The 20,063-nt window shown below is 52.7% G+C and overlaps 1 protein-coding gene across 5 annotated transcripts; it reads right to left on the bottom strand.

Annotated features, from left to right (window-relative positions):
* Nucleotides 1-44: 44 nt before the first annotated feature.
* On the bottom strand, nucleotides 45-19,962 carry LPIN3 (lipin 3). Of its 5 annotated transcripts, XM_062589636.1 has the most exons (21): nucleotides 13,624-18,323; nucleotides 11,752-11,957; nucleotides 11,461-11,661; nucleotides 10,822-10,917; nucleotides 9,577-9,812; nucleotides 9,231-9,338; nucleotides 8,587-8,707; nucleotides 7,972-8,416; nucleotides 7,042-7,141; nucleotides 6,767-6,939; nucleotides 6,597-6,690; nucleotides 5,972-6,041; nucleotides 5,313-5,405; nucleotides 4,707-4,768; nucleotides 4,313-4,445; nucleotides 3,871-4,019; nucleotides 3,627-3,713; nucleotides 1,592-1,744; nucleotides 1,202-1,313; nucleotides 997-1,100; nucleotides 45-656 (listed from the first exon to the last, which is right to left on the bottom strand). In XM_062589636.1, exons 3-21 carry the CDS (start codon nucleotides 11,650-11,652, stop codon nucleotides 512-514), a joined length of 2,673 nt encoding a protein of 890 aa, XP_062445620.1. In that variant the 5' UTR covers nucleotides 11,653-11,661; nucleotides 11,752-11,957; nucleotides 13,624-18,323; the 3' UTR covers nucleotides 45-511. The 5 variants fall into 5 exon arrangements, with proteins under 5 accessions (XP_062445620.1, XP_062445622.1, XP_062445617.1 ...); XM_062589638.1 differs by lacking the exons at nucleotides 11,752-11,957; nucleotides 13,624-18,323 and adding an exon at nucleotides 19,617-19,962; XM_062589633.1 differs by lacking the exon at nucleotides 11,752-11,957.
* Nucleotides 19,963-20,063: the final 101 nt, after the last annotated feature.

Raw genomic sequence — 20,063 nt, 5'->3', positions numbered from 1 at the left:
CACAGGTCTACAGGGGACAACAGGGAGTCTAGATTAAGGCACTATTTATTAATGCTATTAGTGAAGAACACTCAAACCCTGGCCCCTTCCAGCTATCTTTACAAGTTGTAAAGCCACATGACACTTTCATTCCATCAGTTACCAAACTAGGTAGCTGGACTCTCTGGGAACATCAGTCAAACCAGAGGTAGCAATAGCTATGCCAGAGGCTTATCAATAAATGAAACAGTGATCTATCACATTTAAAATACAGACATACTTTAAATATTAAGAGCACACCTGGCTTATAGGAAGTTTCAATTTAGTAAATGAATTTTTCTAAAGTCTGAGCTCCCTTACACCCATTTTGCCCTTTGGGAAGGGGTACTTTGAGTGCAGAATATGACCCGTATCTAAAGTGCAATGTGCCTGAGCAGCACGCAGGGGGAGGAGATGGATCTGTTGCATCCAGTCCTGGCAGATCCTCATCCTCACAGGAGAGTCTTCAGCCTGGTCTCCATGGACAGTAGGATCAGGAGAAGTCTTCCAAGTCAATGACAGGCAGTGGAGGTCTCCAGTAGGCAAAGTGGCTGTACTCTGGACACACCAGAGCAGTGCTCCCATTCTGCCCTAGAGGAGGGAAGATCAGCTCCACCAGCTCTGACAATCGCTCGTACCTAAGGGGGTAAGAAAGAAATTCCAGCAGTAACAGATGAAAAGGGGCTTGAGGCACTCTTGACTACCCAGTTGCAAGACTCTTGCAGTCAAGGCCTCCAACCTCATGCTAGCATTACAGCACACACTAGCCAGCCCATGCTCAGTCATGTAATCAAGTCTCCAGTCACTGCCATCACAGACATTTTCTCAGCAGCCTGCTTGGCTGGCTGCACATGAGATGGTCTAGTTTAAGGCAACAGAATTGTTTGCTTTATTTTATTTTTTTAATCTCCAAGAGATTCTTCTCCAAGTTAAATCTGGGTTAACCCAGAAGTGCTAAGGAGCAAGCTGGCAGCTTACGTTGACTTGTGGTTCCTTATGAGCTCCTGGATCAGCTCTCCCTTAGGGTTGACAGTGAATATGCGACACTCTGGCAGTCCCACCTGCTTGTAAGCATACACGTCCTGCCAAGGGAAGGGCAATGAGAAGCATGAGAACCACAGAAACAGGCTGCTACCCTTGTCCCAGCCAGTGCTCTCCCTTCATCTCCAGGGCACCCACTCACATTGACTCTGTTCCCAAAGGCTGCAAAGAAGGGCTGCTTTGTGGCAAACAGGTTTCGGATGTCCATCAAGCAGGCAATCTTGAACACCTCTGGTTTCTTCTCAATCACTTCCCTGCAGCACAAAGCACATACATGGAGACAAGGCCAGAACAGCATCCTTGGGCCAGGACTGGACAGCCAGGCTGTCTGGGACTTAAAAAGATTTGAAGGGCAACAGAAGCTTCATGCATTGTTCCTCCTGCTGCCTCCCATGAAAGGCATCCAGCACCATGCAGGCAGGTGCTGTTTAAAGCTGCAATACCCCCTCAGCTTTGAGCCTGGGGAGAGGGAAGTGCTATTGCTGTGGGCACAGGAAGGAGCAGGGCTGGGGATGAAGAGAAGAAAAGGTACCTGTGGAAGGCAGAGAAGAGGCTGCTGGGGGCAAGCAGGATGGGGCCCTTGGGGAGGGCACAGCCTTGCTCATTGACCCATTTCAAGTAGCCTTTGGTGATGTGCGCCATGCCGATCGCTCTTGCTGAGCAATAGAGGAACTTGTAGCCATTGCTAGAGAGAGTTCAGGGAACCTCTCAGAGCTGTGCTCTGAACAAGGCACCCTTCAATCCCTCCTGCCCTCACCTGAGGGCAGAGGGTGAGACTGAACACCTGGCCTAACCTGAATCTGCTTGACTTCTTCAACAAGCAGGATGGCTTCACAAGTGATGCAGCTTGTTTGCTCAGAGGAAACCCAGATAGGTCTTTATCCTTACATGGCAAAGCCCAAAAAGCAGAGATGAAGACAGGCCCTGTGCCACCTTCCAGGCCCTTCCAAGCAGCACCATTCCTGCTGTAAGGTGCCCTTCAGTACTCTGTGCCCCACAGCTGCCTCCTACCCTTAGCATGGCCTTCTGCTGTGCATCTGGACAGGACTCCCAGGCAAGCATATGATAGCACCTTTTTCACATTCTTATCAACTCAGAGCAGCTTATGGAGAGCTGGTCGTGGCCCCTACAGTCCCTCCAAGCTGCTAGCATTGCTAGACTGGCAGCTTGGACAGACAGCGCACCGCTCTTGCGGGATTAAAGATGGTAACAGATAGGAGGTGCAGGTAAAGGCAGGCCCCAGCTTTGCAGGAACACATCCATGGCTCCCAGGTATGGCACCACAGAGGGAATGAGCCCAGCTTCATCTCCCAGCATCATGAGGGACAGACTAAAGAAGTCCTATTTCCACACTAAGCCTGGCCAAGCAAACAGAGGGCCGACAGTGCCTCTTAGTGGCCAGAGATCCCAACTTAAAAGGACAGACCTGAACCCCAGGCTCCTCCACATGCTGCTATCCACACCCACAGGGACTGATGAGCAGCAAGAGTGAGCTGAGATAGCATTAGACCTTAAGGCAGGTTTCTCTCCTAGAGTAGAAAAATATAAACAATAGCTGGGTGCCTAAAAAGGCAACTGTCACCAACTGAAGAGACTGAAAAGGTTGAGTAAGCCCTTGGGCAGCACTGTGTACTGCTATATTGCAATCTAAGGAAACTGGGAAGAGCTAGTGGCCCCATAAGCACTTCCTTGTCTGATCTCAGCCTCCTTGGTCGCATCTTCAGCATTCTCTTACTTCTCACTTGCCAAAGCCCCCATCAACACACTCCCTCCCAGCCACATCCCCAGGGAAGCTGTTGTGAGCATATGCTCCCAGCATCTTGTGAGAAGACCCTGTCCACGAGGCTGCAGATAGCACTCCATGCTCAGATTCTCTAGATCTGAGTGGGACATGAGCAGATCAGGTCATATCTTTGCTCCCATGTGCAGAATAACCCCCAAATGTCCTGGTTCTGGTTGCTTGAGGTACTGTCCTGGCAGCAAGAGCTAGTAAGTCCTAGGCCAGATTTGTGGCCATGTAGGGATACAAGTAGAGCCAAGCTCAAAGTTTGCAGAAGGGGAAAGAGCTACAAGCTTTATCTCAGTGTGAGTTAGCAGCAAAGGTGCAGGTGAGGAGAGAGTCAGACAGCAGGAAGCAGTAAGCATTGAACAAGCAAACAGGAGGATTTGCTGCTATGGTAGCACTTCCCTGCCTGGCCCATGAGCTTCCCAAACAACCCTGCCAATAGCAGATACTCGCAAAGCATAACCGCCTTTCTCTACCACTTCCTCCATGCTTTGATTGCATTGACATAAGATTGAGGGAGACTTAGACTATTAATGCCACACTACTGACAGAGCAGCTTGCTTAAGAGTCTACAGTAAAAGCCCCCTGCCTTCTTCCCCCAGTCCCAGCATCCCAGACAGCACAGCAAGCATCAGTCATTGACTACACTGATAGCAGAAAATTAAGGCCAGTTTGGCTATCCTCAGCAAGTGAGGAGCTCCTAGACCTTGATACTAGGCTTTTCCTCCACCTCCCTCCTGCCTCTCCTCAGCCTCAGGGTGCTAGTTGACCCGATACCTACAGGTGGATTTTGTGGAAGAGCTTAGCAATTCCATGATGAGTCCAGTCTTTTCCCAGATGTGGCAAGATGTGCCCTAGAGCATCTGACCTAGCAGGAAAGGGAGAACAGGTTAGGCAGATCCAGCCTGGTGGGTATCTAGAATACAATATTGTTGGTGCCTTCCTGGCTGCTTATGCAAGCCTGGAAAGGATGCTTCCCCCTAACAAGGGCAGTGCAGATACAGGAAGAGAGAAGGATGCTTTACTTGGTGATGGTGCCATCAATGTCCGAGATGACCACCTTGTCATCCCAGTTCCACAGATAGATGGTGGCCTCACAGCGGCATGTGCCCTGGTACTGAGTCGTCACACTGAACGCCACCTCGTTGGGGCCTTCCTGCAGATTCAACTTCTCCTGCAGCAGAGGAGGAACATGCCAGGGAGATGTGACGCTACCACAACGTGTTTGGGGGGAGTCCTTTGGTGCCTCAGACAGAAAAATAAGACTCTGAAGCAGAGTCCTCAAACACAAGAGACACACCAATTCACTGCTGATCCAAAGCTTACTAAAGGACAAGATTGTCACTGAGCTCTAACAGGGAGGTAACCTAGGGCAAGATACTTGGAAGCCCTATAAAAGCCATAGTCAGGAGTAGAGAAGGCCGCATTCCCTGCACATAGACACCAGTGAAGGAGTAGAATACATACAATTTGTTTGGAGGAAAGCCGCAGAGATTTCTTGTAGGTTGGCAGAGATTTCTGTGCTGAGGTATCCTTTGTTAAAGGGCCCCCAGAATCCAGGGGCTCGCCGTCACTGGACGATGCCTCCTCCTCCTCCTGCCTACACAAGGAAGGAAAGAGCCTGAGTGCTTTCCCATGCAGGCCATAGCTTTCCCCATGAACATCAAGAGAGAGATTTTGCAGTTGGGGGGCAGGATCCGGAAGAACTTGCCTGCTTGGCTGTAAAGGGCCTTGCCCAGCCTGGGATCAGTCAGAGCATTAAGTGGATTTGAGAATAACTGGCCATTTAGAAGAGATCTGGTCTCTTACAGGCAACTCTCCTGCCCTAGCTAGAGCCCAGTAGTAGAAGGGAGGCACTCACCTCTGCTGAGGGGAGTCTGGCTGCAGCGTCTCTGCATTGGCCTTCCCCAGCCTTGGCTGTGGCTGCAGGCAGAGGAGCGTTGTTAGCACCCCGACGCACAGGGAGTTGAGGGCAGAGTCCACTTTGCTTCCCTGGCACTTGGAGCAGTGATAACAAACAGCTGTGGTAATGCATCCCCATCCTTTCATGGGCATAAGGCCATGTGGAAGAGGAATGGTGACCCAGTGCCACAGCAAGATGGAGAAGGATGAGCCAGCCCCAGCAGGGTCTGCAAGGCATGTGAGCCCACAGGCATACTTGGGCTCTACGTGGTCCAGGAAGCCCAGAGAGGCCTCGGCACTGTCAGGGCAGTCTGATCCACACAGCAGTGGGCCTGCATGTGCAGGCACACACTGGCACTGTCCAGCTTCTCAAGAATTGACAAACCTGAGGGGACCAGCCACCTGCAGAAGACACCTTGCCACCAGGTATCATTGGTCTCTCCTGCTCTCAGCCTCAGGTCATCCCCAAGCCCCTGCTGCTCTCCTCCCTCCTTGTACTTGCCGGCAGCCAGAGCAACTCCTACACCCAGGGACACAGCTACCACAGCCACCACTATAAACACACCTCCTCTGGAGGGAATTCTCGCCTCCTCCAGGAGAACCACCACCTGCTGCCTTTCTTTGGCATCTTCTCCTTCACTAGTCTGTCAATGGTGCTCTGTGAACATGACAGAACATTGAAACAAATCATTCCTCAGCAGAGATGCTAAGATGTCCAAGAGCCTAAAGGAAACCCTTGCCCAGGCAGGTTTTTCTTTGCAAAAGTCATGTACAGGATAACATATGTTTAAATCTCCTGTCATGAGAAGAGATGATTTGAGGGAACGTGCAACCTGTTTCCTTGATGCAGCCTGAAAAGGGATCTAGAGGCTTTATTCCATACAGTCCCAGCCAGCTCCACAGAGCCCTAGAGTAGAACCACGCAATTTCAAAATCCTCTCAGATTCAAATCATCTGGCTCCTGCCAGCCCTTGCACACATATAACCATTGAAATAGATCACTTTTGACACAGAATTCTGCTTTCCAGGCTTCAGTGAAACCCAGGTACCTGAAAGTCACCCCGAGTACATCCGAGGAAAGGACAGATCTTGGGGTTTGCAGGCTAGAGCAACCCTCAGCCCTGTCCCAGACTGCTTGGAAAGCCCAAGGGAGTAGCTTGGTCCCAACTGCACTCTTGAAGCCCCACTGACAAGTGTGGAGAGAAAAAGCATTGTGCCACTGACCTCAGGAATGTTTCTCTGGAAGGCCTGCAGGGAGAGGACCATGGGAGCTGCCACTGCCCAGTTGTAATACCTGGAACAAGTCAGAGGGATAGAAACACAGACTGCTCAGTCTCAGAAGGGCAGCAGAGAAGAGATGGGCAGAGCATCTCCATGCAGTCCAGACAGTAGAAAAGATCTGGAAGATCTCATGTTCTCTTAGGAATTTAAAGAGAAGCCACAACTTGGCTACAGTTCTCTCCACCAGCAAGGCAGCTGGCATGGTGTTTTGGGTCTAAAACATCCTTCAGGCATGCCCGTTTGACCATTATATGCAGAAGACAACGCAGGCTATGTACTGCTGAGAGAATGTATGAGCAAGCAGACTTTCCAGGGTGGGAGGACAAAAGGAAGAGTTGTGTGCAAGCCTAGATGCCTGCCAGGGCAGCACAGCACCACTTCCTGGAGCCCCAAGGTCTGTTTTCTGATCACTGTTCTGCAACACAGCTGCGAAGTTTCCACCCATAGCTATTACACTATAATAATTGCCTCAGATGGAGACACATTCCTACAAGAGCATTTCTGTAGAGAAAACAAGGCCACACTGGTTATCTTGGGACAAAACAAGCAGGAAGAGCAGGTCACTCACTTCTTGTTGAGCAGTATCACCAGGTTTGGATCATCAAGGATTCCTGGATTCTCAGCAAACTCCTGGTAGGAGATGATGTGCTCCATGAACTTCTCTGATGGGACAGAAGCTGTGTATGTCACTGGTGTACACAACAGGTTTTTCAATGAGCAGATTCCCCTCATACCTACCATGAGAGATCTGCCTGCTGCCCCCAAGGCCTCCACACAGTGACAGTGCAATTGCGGGCATCAAATCTGAGTCAGAGTCCATAGAGTTCTCAGCAAGTGAGTCAGATGGCAGCTGGACACTCAGAGGGCCTCTGGGATCAGCCACAGGCTTTGAATTCTGCTCGGTGTCACTACTAGCAAGAGAAGAAACAGAAGCAGTATCAAGCAATAACTCTAGATGCACCCCAGATCCTTTTGTGTAAAATTAAAAAATTGCTCAAGAAGGGCCTCCATACCTCCTGGGGAAATAAAGAGCCACCTGCTCTTCATCCAGTCTGGGGAGGTCTTCCAGGTAAACATCACTGGGACCCAGGTGAGGACTTCTTTTGATGGATCCTCAATACAAAGACAGAAGGGAGAAAGCTTAGTTGAACTGCCTTTCCAGCCTCTCAGGATCTAACAAGAAAGCTAATAACATCATCTCTGTCCTACAAATATGTTACAAACAGAGAGTGCGTCTCTTCTACTTGAAAAGCTGCCTTAAAGTAGCAGCAACAGAAGTACCCCAAGACTTCTGCACAGGCATGAGACCACTCACAAAGAGGACACAAAGGACAGGCTAGAGTCCTGCCATGACAATCCCAGAGGTGTCATTTGATGTTAACACCATATGGGATATTGCGATCTCCCTCTTCTTCCTCCCCTCAGTCTTCCTGTCTGTCTGTAGAGTTTTATTCTGGATTTATGCTGACTGGAGGAGCAAGTTTGATTAGCACCCTTAACAATCTAAGGGTCCTTATATGTGGTCTCAAGGGAGATGCACGCATGCTCCGCTCTGTGTGGTTTACTACCTGACTTGGCAGGCTAGGGATGAAGAGACAGGCCAGGCCAGGGGCTGCTAGACACTTCATAGCATGGCCTACACTGCTGAAAAATCTTCCAAGCCTACACAAGGACAAAGAATTAAGGAATGACTTCAGGAAGCTTAAAGGACAGAACCCTACCTTGAAAGGGTAGGGGTCACTAAAAGGAGGAAACTGGAGGAATGCCTCTTTGATGCAAAGGAGTTGGTAGCATCTGGAGACAGCAAACACACACATCATCCCTCTTATCCTGGGACAGTCATGAGCAGGTTATCTTGAATGAACAACCCCATCTACCTGTTCAAGTTCAAACACGTCTGCAGGCTCAAATACTGTTTTTAGCAGCACCAGTAACCTGCTCACCTTGTCTTTTCTGGCTTTCCAGGTAGGACTCTGAGCTCTCCAAGCCTGCCTGCCTCAGGCCAGTGGCTTCCTCAACAGCCAAGGGCTTTGAGTCTAGCTGAGCCTCTGGCACAATGCTCTCTCCTTCCTCCTGTTTCTCTGCTTCCTGCTCCTCTTGCAGGTCTGAGGAAGGCTCTGACAAGCCCTCAGCCCCCGCAATGCTGGAAATGTCCTTCAGTCTCAGGGGGCTCTTCCCTTTCTGGGGTGCAGGCTCAACAACAGATGCAGCAGAGGAACAAGGTGCATCCTGCAGTCCCACTGGGCTTGGACCACTTCCCACACCTTCAGAGATGGCAACAATGGGGGTTGTTCCAACCACTGGGGCTGTTGTTGCTGACACAACAGTTGCTGTGGTAGCAGTGGTCTTCATGGACTTGGCTGATTCAACTCGCTCCAATTTATTCACCTCAGGGAAAACAAAGGAACAAGTTTGAGTACAGGAAGTAAATCAAAGCATCAGGTATTAGGACAGCTCTTCTGAGGCTGTCTGGCCACAGCTTCTTCCACTCTCTCTCAAATCTTGCAGGCACCCACACCCCATCTGTTGCTAAAGGGGGAGCAAAAGCACAAACTCACCTGAGGAAGCCTTCCCCAGGCCCACTGCATATGGGATTCAGCCCCTAGAGCAAAACTCTCCTGAGGTCTGATCTCCAACTCAGAATCACTTTTGGGAGAAGATGGATTGCTCAGGGTGAGGCTGCAAGAAGAAGAAGTGGTAATATTGGACCTCTTTTACCCATAGCCCCAAGTTTCTGTCACTGCAATGACATCTAGGGCCAAGAGCCTTGTAAGCCTGATTCCACAAGGAGTCAGTCTTGTCCTGTAAAACCTACAACTTACAAATGAGCAAGACCTGTAGAAAGCTGCAGCCTGAGGAAGCAAGGTGATATACCCCAAGTTGTCCAGCAGCACATTAGTAGCAGAGGCAGGGATCAATCTGGCAGCAAGCTGAGAGCCCCGTGTACATGGTCCTCTTGCTTCTGTGACCACACCCAGGAGAAGTCTCCCTTACAGGCCCAGACAGGACTCTTAGCTTTCCTCCAGCCACATCTTATCAGGTAAGGAAAAGAAAATAAAACCACCCTCCAAAACCCCCTTCCTTTCCTGACACTTTCAAATCCTTTTTCTGGATAACCTGCCTGACCTCCGTAAGCCATGTTCCCTGCTCTTGCCAAACCCCAGCAGAACTCCTTTACTGTTCTTCAGTCCTTCACCATTACCTGTCCACAGAGGCCAGCTCTCCATCAGAATAAGGGTAGATCTCCTGAGACTGCAGGGAACCTGCTTCTTCTTTGGAGACATCAGTGAGGGAGAAATATACTGAATCACTGAAAGAGAAGGAGGTTAGTTATGCACTGGGCCCTGCTCTCAGATGGCAGTCTCATCTCCCACAAAGCTGGTCATATCCAAATCTGACTGCAGTGACCCAAATAGGTACTTCATAGAAGGCTGCTGTTTGAGTCAAAAGACTTTACACAGACACAGACGTGTTTCAGCACTACAGAGCACCAGCAAATCAGCCTGAAGGCTTGGCCCAGTGTCACATTGCCCAGACAACAATCTTACCTGGGAGCTGGCAGCCTATATTTCTCTTCCAGAGACATTTCACTTTCAGTGTCCTTGCAGCCTTCCAAATTGGACTCTGCCACCTCCTTCCGCTTGGGCTTCTTCTTGCGTCGCCTCCTTTTACGCAGGGTCACTTCAGAGCTCAAGGCCTCCAGCCCCTGAGAGGGCTGAGCTATGTCCTCTGGGCTCTCCTCCATGGGGATGGGGGATGTGCAGAGACGGGAGGGAATGTTTCCCTGAAACATAGATGGGAAGATGGTCCATCTCAAAATCCCTCCTTTCCCATGGCTTTTCTCTGTGCAACTCACAATCATCATAGCCATCATAACTAAGCCCCAAATCTTTGGAGTCCTTTTGTGTCTTGGCCTAAAGGAGATGTTTTGTACACACAACAAAACAAGAAATATACATCCACAAGAAGGACACATCTTCAGTATGGACAGAGAGAAGTAGGCAGGAGACATCACCAAGAGACTAGGATTATGGAGGCTGCTGAGGGAATTTGGCTCCAGAGCCCTCTCCCTGCCACAGAAGCAGACCTGTCCAATCCAGCCTAACCCAGCCCAAACTAGCAGCAACAACAAATCAGGATGGGAGAGAGCTGGCTGAGATTTCTGGAAGCAGCAGCTAGTCTCATCCCACTTCCAGCAGAGTAGACAGCCTGCTACAAGATCTGGCTTATTCTCATCCCTGTCACAAGATCCCTCAAGAGACCAAGCCCAGAGATATCTGCCTGGCTGGCCAGAAGTGATGCTGAGGGAGATAGGCCTGTTTGAAATGCAGATATATGGCCTAATGCTCCCTCGATGTGCTCCACAACCCAGGTCCCCCACACTGATTGTGAGATTCTGAGAGAGGAACCTTTCCAGACATACAAACTATTAGAGCAGCTAATAGAGGTACTCCAGCGAAGAACAGCAATCTAAACCTGGACATTTCACCTGAGCCCCACACTTCCAAGCAGTTACTGCAAGTGAGTGCACATGCACAACCTAAGGGCTCCTCCAGCATGTGCCCTTCAACATCTTCAGATGTGCCTGTTGGCTACTCCCATGGGTTGCTCACATGGGCCTGCTTCTTTAGGCTGCCAGCCATCTCCCTGGCTTTGCAGAACTCTGCACAGAAAGCCCCAAGTCCCGTTGTGGATCTGCCCATAGCAAACTGGTAGCAAGAGAGGGATTGGACCTGCATCACAGGGGGACTCAGAGTAGCAGCTGAGAGATTTGCATTCACTTCATTACCAACCTCATTCTCCTCTGACTCCTGGACAAAGAAGGCCTCTCCATTATCACCAAGCTTCATGTGCAGGTCCACAGGCTCCCCATTGATTTCAATGTCAACCTGACAAGGGACAGAAGAAGTCTGTCCATCCAAACCCACTCACTCATCTGTGTGCAAAACAGCCCTTCCTTGGGGAGGGGACTGTTTGGGTTTGCTCAGATGGCTGACTGCCACCTGGTCTTTGAGGCAGAAGACCTCTCCCAACTTCCCTAGGAAGCACTGGGTTCCATTTTGGGGCATCCCCTTGAAAACTAGCAAACATCCTTTTCAGCAGGGGTCCCCTTCCCTCACACAGGGTTATTTCTGTAAGCATAGACATTAATCTTCCCTCTCAGAGTTCTTCTGTTGATGTCAATGTCCCTTAGTTAGATGTGCCCACTTTGGGGATGTCAAGGACACTCTACATAGATCCTAGGTCCAGAGACACCAAAGGGAGTCTAATTCTTCCCCTTGGACCCCACCTCCTCCAAGAAACTGGCTTGTGCTACCACCAGGACTATGACAGGGAGAGGACACAGTTCTCCTGAACTTAGATCAGAAAACACCCAGAGGAAGGATTCCAAGGTCCCCAGCACTTGCTCTGCCAGGGCAAGCACCACTTACCACTTTCTCCTTCGAGCGCAACACACCCAACTTCCCGAAGCGCACGTGAAAAGGCGAGCACTGAAAAGAGTTATCCGGCTGTCTCACCACGATGACATCAATGCAGCCTGTCAGGGTGGCTGGGTTCAGACCCCTGTACAGCTCCTTCACAGTGACGAAGACCGTCTCAGCAAGCTGCCCCACATAGTTCATTGTTTGAGACTGCAGCCAAGACATAGGAAGAGACTCAGGTCAGAGGGAAAAGGACTGCACCAGGCAGATACAAGGATCAGTTTACTCCAGGAAAGTTACCTCATTTCACATCTGCAAACACAGCCCCATCATGGAGACAGGTAAGCCTTTAGGGAAACTGAGGCAAAGATATGAAGGGACTTAAAAGAGACCAGCCAGCGAGTTGGTGAGCACCGGAGAATGGAATGGAAGCCAGAGCACTAACCATCATATCTGGCTTTGAGAAGAGATGCCTTTGCCATCAGGCTACACCATCATACTTGCCCCTTGGAAAGGAAAAATACTACTTCACAACCACACGTTGCAATCAAGTTGTTAACATACCATTCAAATGAGCATTTTGTTGGAGGGAGATATCCTGCCCTGGACTATCCTTAAAAGCTTAGGGAAGAGAGGTGGGAAGTCCAAGGCTACATACACCACACGCTCACTTCATTCAAAGCCCAAACCTGACACAATCCACTCAGAGGTATACCCAGACACATAGCCCACACGATCAGATGTGGCCCTTGTTAAAACCAAAACTCTCTGGTCTTCACTCCTTGGCCACTGCCACCACCATCCAGCTTCCCAAGGAATCCCAGGACAGAGGTTGGTGCTGCTGGAGTCAGAGACTGGCTGAGGACTCCCAGGCAACACTGGAATGCCGTTATCATGAGGCTCTAATATACTCCAAGGTCACACACTTTCCAGTTTTCATTAGCAGGAACATTTAGAAGGAAAACTCTGCCTGACTTCTGCTCATCACCTTGCCTGCTCACATTCTCCAGCTGCTTGCTCCCTAAGTAGAAGATAATCTCCCCTCCACCACATCGTCAGGCATATAGAGGAAATCAACATCTGCAAAGCCAGAGGTTCACATGGTCCCTGCTGGGGGCTCACACCCCAGCCAGGCCCTCCCAGCAGCACAAGATGGCACGTAGGCTCCAGATGGTTTGACAGACTTTTGCACAACCCACCTTCCTGCAGACCACCACTGGGGCTTCCCCTGGTCAACATATGGGAACGCCCCAGAGTATTTTCTTGCTGAGGACAGCCTGAGTACCAGGGGTTCATCCCAGCCTCTACTGCAAAAGAAGCACTGAGCAAGACCCAGTAAGCAAGGGATTAGAGTAGCTTGTTATCTCTTCCTGCAGTTATTTTGAGGGTAGGCAGTCCCAGGACAGAGCAGGGCAACATTTTAACTGAATTCTCCTCAGGAGGAGGAGAAAGCTGCACAAGTCTTGAGGAGGCACAGCAGCACCAGCAACATCTTATCAGTGCCAGTCCTAAATAAGGGACCCAAGGCCACAAACTGAATAAAACAGCAGAGTCACAGACCAGTCTTGCCTGTCATCTCAAGAGCATAATTGGGGCTCTTGAGATGGGCTTCCCACAAGCCTAGGCCCAGGGAAAAGGGAGGTGGAAAATAAGGTGAGATGAGCCAGCACAGGTTTGAAGGGAGAAGAGGAACCACATGCTGAGTAACCTCATCTTGCCCAACGCAGTGCTAAGACCAGAGGGGGAGAGGGCTCCACAAGGCTACTCTGTTTGAGAACACCCCTGTACAGCCTCCAGTCACCAGCACAGCTGGATCAGCCAGCCAGGCTGCTAGGTTGGAGGCCTGCACTGCCATGCTGCAGAAAAGAGGCAGGTTCAAATTCTGCTCCCTTGCTAGGACACAGCATCAGCAGGACAATCGTCTGCTGATGCTTTGATGACACATTATCATGTCAGGGGCAAGTTCACAGCGCCATGGAAGCTGAGTCCAGCTTTCGGAGATGCCACCTCAGGGCCCATCTCACCCCAGGACAGTTGCTGTGCATGAGCTAAAGACCACCTCCTGCTCCTGCAGCATGGTCCCCAACACCCAGGCAACCCCAGGGGCTCCTGGCACAGCCCCTAGGAGCACACATGATCTGTGGGGAAGCCAGAAGAAAGCTGATGCCTTACCCAGAGCGACAAGGATAGACAGACTCCGCGGGAGGACCTCTCTGCCCCAGCAGGCACCGGGCCCCTCCGGTCCGTTCCACACAAGCTCACGTCCTTCCCATTCCCTGGCATCCCTCGAGTCCCTCCACGAGGCGGATCTTCACCAGGAGCCCTGGGTCCAGCTCCATGTTCCCTCTGCTCCTCTCCCGTACAGCGACGGTGGAGAACGAGCCAAAATCCCTGTACGGGGGCCAGCCAGCAGCGCCAGCCAGCTCCAGAAGCTTCAGTGCCTCCGTCAGCGCTGCGCAGAGCCAGTGTCATGGGATGAGGCTCCCGCCGCGCTGTCCTGCTGAGCCTGGCTTTCCCCAGCAGCACCACTGCCACCGGGCAGGGGCCCACACGCCCGCCACCCTCCCGCGGCACAGCAAAGCCTGCGCCCAGCAGGCACGCGGGACGCACCCTCCCCGTGCCCCGGGGGGAGGCATTTTGGGGGAGAGTGAGCGAGTGCCGAGGGCCAGCCCCACTGCTCCAGAGGGGGCACTGACAAGCTCCCGGGTAGGATTAGCCCAGGATATGCACCGGGACAGATCTGAAGAGCATGCAGGGAAACCCCTAGGGAGATAAACACGCATGAGCCAGAGTCAAGGGGACACTAGGAGTGACCTTCCCCCTAAAGCAGCCCCATGCTGAGGGACACATTTGTGGGGGCTCACCACAGCACCCCAGGGAAGCACGCTGCAGATTGCTGGGACCTGCCCCACTGCTTAGGCAGCTCCTTCACCACAGGGTCTCCCCAAATGTGCTCCTGAAATCCCAGGTATGAGCCAAGGCAGGTTCAGGACATGACACAGGGCAGGGGCAAAAGCCAGGCCAGAGTCCTGGAAAAAATCACTGTGCCTGTGGCCAAGGGGAATGGGGATACCCCCCAAGTACCATGGGACCCCCACCACAGCACACACCCAAAATCAGAGCACCCCCTGCAAACCCAGTGTTGTTGCAGACTCCACACATGCCCTCCCCCCACAAGCTGGCCACTGCTGCAGCACCCCAATGTCAAAGCGGGGAGGACACCAGCAGCATGCACAAGAGCCCCAAAAGCTCAGGTGGGCCTTGCTGAGATGCTGCACATGCCTAGCCCAGCACCCATCTCACATGCAGCAAGCTGCAGCGAGGGAGCCCACGTTTGGGGTCAAACTGGCTCTCAGAGCTCAGGACACTGGGAGCAGGAATCCAGCACAGTTTCCAGCTCAGTAAGTTTAACTCTCCGCAGGCTTCACCTAGGAAAGCTGAAAGAAGAAAGGGAAGAGAGAGGAAGGAAGACTTGGACTTTTCCCTCATTGTCTTAATCCCAGCCGCAGATGGAACAGATTCATCGCAGAGATGAGGAATTAGTTACACTTTGGAAAGAAATTAACAGGCAGACAAGGCAGGAGAAAGGAGTTTTCAAGCCAACCTATAGACACCAAGCCAAACTCAACAAATAAACCCCCAGGAGAAGAGGGACCTCCCCCACTGCTCACCCCAAGGTGAGGAGAGTCACAGCTCTCTGCCACTCAGCCCTTGCAGAGGCAAAGGGACCATCCTGCCCCATGGGGGTAACACAGCTCTCAGGCTCACAGGCAAATTCTCCAGCCAAAAAGGCCCTCAGAATAAACCAGACACCTTGCTAACAGGCCACCTGCCTGCTCTGCTCCTGGAACAGCAGTAGCAACTCAGGTCTCCTTCTCCTGGGCCACTTCAGGTAGGCAGTGCAGAGGCAGCCATTCACAGGCTTCATCACACCACAGAAAATAAAAACACCATTTCCAGCCTGCACAGCCACCTCCCCAGGCATTCCACATCACGGGCTGCCAGAGACCCATCCCCGCTACCCAGGCAGCTGCTTAACCTCAGCACGCCTCCAACTCCGGAGCAAACACGGTCCAAAAGTCCCAGGAGCCACCTTCTACGCGCAGTAATGCCTTGCCCCCAGCTCCTCCTCTTTACCTGCCTCTTCCTTCCTCTCACCTGAGCCGGGGGAGGGCCCCGTCTCCTAAACAACATCAAACCCCAGTGCTGTGCTTCCTGCTGAGCCTATTAGGGCTCCTGGGCGGCCCCGAGGGCGGATCTCCAGGCAGCAGCGGACACTGCTGACTGAGAGCAGCTGTGTGTCATTGCAACCAGCTCTCCTGCTCTGGCGGCTCCAGGCAGCACCGCCAACTGTCATTCCCTGATGGAAAGATTCCTTCCTTCATTCATTCATTCTCTCATTCATTTCCCTACCCAGAGCTTGCAAGGTTATTGCAGCAGGACCCACCAGGCTGGAATTTCCCAGGAATATTCTCCTTTCCTTTTCCAAATCCCTTGCCAGAGCTCCCGGAGTTTAAACTTTCAGTGCATGAACTGTGCAAACCCCCGGGTCTCCTTGGGGTCTGAGCTTTTTAGAAAAACCAGTGACAAAGGCACAGTTTGGGGAAAAATCTGCCCTTGAAAAGCTGCCTTGCAATGACTGGAGAGCAGCCTCACAGAATCACTGACAGCCACATGGTGGCAGAAAGGGCTGAGGTGCAATATTTGTGCATAGCTGAGATCGGCAATTCAGCATGGGAAATATCTTGCTACAGAGCCCATGCTGGATGCTTATTTCTCCTCCTTCCCAGGGTTATATACATGCCTAGTCATATCGGTATGACAACTATGGGTAGACAAGGCAATAATTGCTGTGTTGCTTCCTTAATTACTCCTGGAAATAAGAGCTGGTGCATGTTAGCAACAATGGCCATGCTTGGACCTGCTGAGGAATGTGTTCCTTTATCATGGCTTTGGCATGTGGTTTTACATGGAGGAATGAGCATTTGTCAGAATCCAACATTTTGGGGGGATTTTTTTGATATTTGTAGCTGTCTCTCAATGGCTGTAAGCTTGAGGTTCAGTTTTGGTGGGTTGTTGCATTGGGGGTGGCAACAGCCTGAGACAACAAAACTCCTTGTGCAAGTCAGTCCTTACCTCTAAGCAGAGGAAAATGGGGTTTTGTGCTGGTCAGAGCACTGGCCCGAGCTTGTGCCCTGGCTTTGCCACTTGTCTGGTGCAGGTCTTGGTGTCCCTGGAGCAGGATGTGATTGATTTCACAAAGATCTTTGGAAGCAAGGCATGAATTATGTGTTGCTGTATTACTCCTACGCCACAGGGAGCCTGAATTTCTCATTGCACCTATCCTAGGCTTTATCTTGTACCATCCCCAGACCATCTGCACCCTGCGGGCCGCGACACCACCCCAGCCGCCAGCTCAGCATCCTGCCGGCCCGGCTCCGGGGAGACCCGCGGTCGCTGCAGCCCTGCGGGGCTCCGCAGAGATCTCACCGCAGGGTGGTGACTTTTCCTTTCCTTCTCTCATCCCTCCGTCCATCCCTGCTCACTCTTCCTGCACCCCAAAGCTCAGGGGCGCAGGTATCCTGCAGCCCCTGCCTGGGGCAGCACTTAACCTCTCCACATCCTTGACTGCAGCTTACTGCTCGTTTTGGAGGGTTTTTTTTGTTTGTGGGTATTTTTTTTTTTGGCCTTACAAAATCTTCAGGACACAAGGAAACACTGAGCATTATTTTATGGAGGCACAGCCACAGCCCATACTTAAGTCTTAGCAAGACATAAAGGAAGGGGATCCTGGCCCAGGGGCCCTCTGTGCCCAGGATTTTCTTCGAGGGGAGGAGAAAAGAGAGCAGCGGTGGAAAGAAAGGACCAAAAAAGGGGGAGGGGGTTGTAAGAAGGCTGAGCCTTTCTATATCTCAGTGGGGCCAAGGAGAGTCAGATCTGGTGGGTGGCTGCTTAGGACGTCTTTAGCCATTGAGGAGGGCCCACAACATCCATGTTGGTCACAGCTAGCTGGAGCCGAACTGCAGAAATGCCACGTGCTGACCGAGAACTGCACGCTTCCAGGTAAATCACGTTACTGCCCTGTGCCTCCGTTTCCTCAGCTGCAATATAGGTAAAGGTGATGGCAAACTAGTGAGCTGGAGATCTGTGTCTGTACAGCACCTAGTACAGCCCGGACACCAGGACCCAGATCCTCTGTGGGAACTGTCTAAGGGCTGTGCCAAAGTCAGTAAGGAAGGGAGCCTGTTTTCCAGCAACTTAATATTTCTGAGAGCTCTACCCCTCAGTGAAATTGGACTGAAGATGGTTACTGTGGGCTGTGTTCCCTTGGCCAAGCTGTTTGTCACGCCACAGCGACGTCTGCTGAACCCAGGGGAGCCCTAGGCAGGCAGCTGCCCCCAAATTCAGCAGACTGTGGTCCCCCAAAACCAGTTACCAGGCTTTTATTCACAGCCAGGAACGAGTCAGGGAGCCTGTTTCAACCTCAGCCCAGACCTGAGTCTAGACACGCCAGGAGGCAGCAGGCGGCAGCGGCAGCAGCCGGAGCACCGCGCAGAGCAGGATGAGGACGCTCCTCTGCAGGGGGGTCCTGTCCGCAGCCCTGGCAGGGCAGATCAGACACCGCAGACGAGCGGTGCCTGTGCTGGGCACCCCGCAGGAGGCTGCTGCCCGGCTGCTGCCTGGCCTCTCCTGCCGGCACCTACCAGGCTGGAGGGTTTGGAGGGGAAAGGGCTTTCCCAAGCGCTCCGTAGCAGCCCCCGTCTCCTCCTGGGAGGGATAAGTAGCCTTTTAAAGCCAGAGAGACAGCAGGGAAACCTGGCAGAGCTGGGCATTTCCTGCTTCGCTCTCAGCTGGCCTTGCAGGGGCTCCGATTTCCGTCCTTCGTCCTTTGCCAGATCAACAAAGAGCTGCAGCGCTTGTGAAAGGGGTGATTCAGCAACTGGGGCGGAGGGAGACAGACACACCGCGTCAGCACAGCTGGCTGGGCTGAAATTCCCAGCTGGGGAAAGCAAAAGGGAGCAAGGCTCAGCTGTGCTGCTCGCTCGGAGGGGGGATGCAGCTCCTGGAGTCTGGCTGCCCTGACTGCTCAGCCTTGCAGCCCAAAAAGCTGCAGCAAAACACTTTTTTTTTTTTTTTCTTCCCCAGAAGGATCAGGTCAGACTGGCCTGGCATGTAATTGAGTGGGTAGAAAAGCCATTTTGCCTGAAGAGAAGGAAATGCCATCCACAATTGCCCATCTCAAGCATTGAGAGAGCATGCAGGATGGCCACAGGACTGGTTTAGAGCCATCCCTCCTATTTTATAAATATGCTGTGCCGGGGAACTTTCTGATTTGGCTCCTAGATGCTGACCTGTTAAAAGTTCATATTTCTTCCATAAACAAATGGCTTGAGCTTACTTAAAAAGAAAAGCAAAAAGCTGTAATTCCCACACAGTTATGTGGCTCCAAGAACCAGGGCACTCAGCAGAGTCCCAGCACTGTAAAACTGGGAGAGCGGATAGCTCTGAGCAGTAACCCTTCCTTGGGAACGAAGTGCCGGAGCGTGCCATGCACTGAGAGCACTCTTCTCTCTGGTACAAGGTGCCACTAATCCAGCCAAGATACATGTGCTAAAGCCAACAATATTCCCTGGGGTTTAGCTAACTCACATTGTATTTACATCAGCAGAACTGTGAGTTGCATTTGAGTCCAGGAAAAGAGGTATGACGTGCGCATTTAGGCAGCTGGAAAAATGTCTAATTTTTGTTCAAAGCCGGTGTCTTATTTCAAGATACATGTTACCAAGCTACACCTAAAAAAGTTACTGCTCGGATCCAGCGTCCCCAGTTGCTCATAACTGACACCGCTGTTAAGCCCTGCCAAAGCCCCGGAGGTGCTGCTGTGCGGGCAGCCAGCAGCAGCGCCCGCCCCAAGGCGCGCAGCGAGCGACGCCCCGCGCCCGGCCCCACGGCCACGCTCCGCGGAGCCGTCCCGCCCCCCGCGCCGGCGGGAACCGCCCGCTCCGCCCGGGCCCCTGCGAGGCGCCGTGCCCGGTGCCGGGCTCCCTGCTCGTCCGTTCTCCCCGGTGTCTGCTGCATGCATCCGGTGCACGCCGCCGGTACGCGGGGCCCGCGCTTGCTGTCCTGTCCCGGGCCCAGCGCACGTGCCTGCTGCATGTACCCACCGGTGCACACTCCCGGTGCAGGTGCTAGCTGCCCTCCCCGGTGCACATTCCCGATGCAGGCGTTCACCGCCCTTCCCAGTGCACGCTCCCGGTGCAGGCGCTCGCCGCCCTTCCCGGTGCCCGTTCCCGGCGCACGCTCCCGGTGCAGGCGCTCGCCGCCCTTCCCGGTGCCCGCTCCCGCTGCCCGCTCCGGTGCAGGCGCTCGCCGCCCTTCCCGGTGCCTGCTCCCGGTGCCCGCTCCCGGTGCCCGCTCCGGTGCAGGCGCTCGCCGCCCTTCCCGGTGCCTGCTCCCGGTGCCCGCTCCCGGTGCCCGCTCCAGTGCAGGCGCTCGCCGCACTTCCTGGTGCCCGCTGCGCGCGCGCCGCCGCCGCCGCGCCCGGTGCCAGCCGAGCCGCGCGCAAGCGCGCGCACCGCCCCGGCCCGGCCCGGCTCTGGTGACGTCACCAC

Source organism: Rhea pennata, chromosome 16 (assembly GCF_028389875.1).
Source record: "Rhea pennata isolate bPtePen1 chromosome 16, bPtePen1.pri, whole genome shotgun sequence".
In the NCBI taxonomy this organism is placed as follows: Eukaryota; Metazoa; Chordata; class Aves; order Rheiformes; family Rheidae; genus Rhea; species Rhea pennata.
The sequence above is the reverse complement of the archived record's forward strand: the minus strand, read 5'-3'. Positions and strand labels throughout refer to the sequence as shown.

What these genes read in the sequence shown, in the direction of transcription:
- LPIN3 (XM_062589633.1), bottom strand. Translation starts at nt 13,923, where the DNA reads ATGACACTGGCTCTGCGCAGCGCTGACGGAGGCACTGAAGCTTCTGGA. An exon ending in TGCGCTCGAAGGAGAAAGTG is followed by an intron (nt 10,918 to 11,460) that starts GTAAGTGGTGCT and finishes GTCCCTTGTCAG; the next exon opens with GTTGACATTGAAATCAATGG. An exon ending in CAGCAGGCAGATCTCTCATG is followed by an intron (nt 6,691 to 6,766) that starts GTAGGTATGAGG and finishes CTGTCCCATCAG; the next exon opens with AGAAGTTCATGGAGCACATC.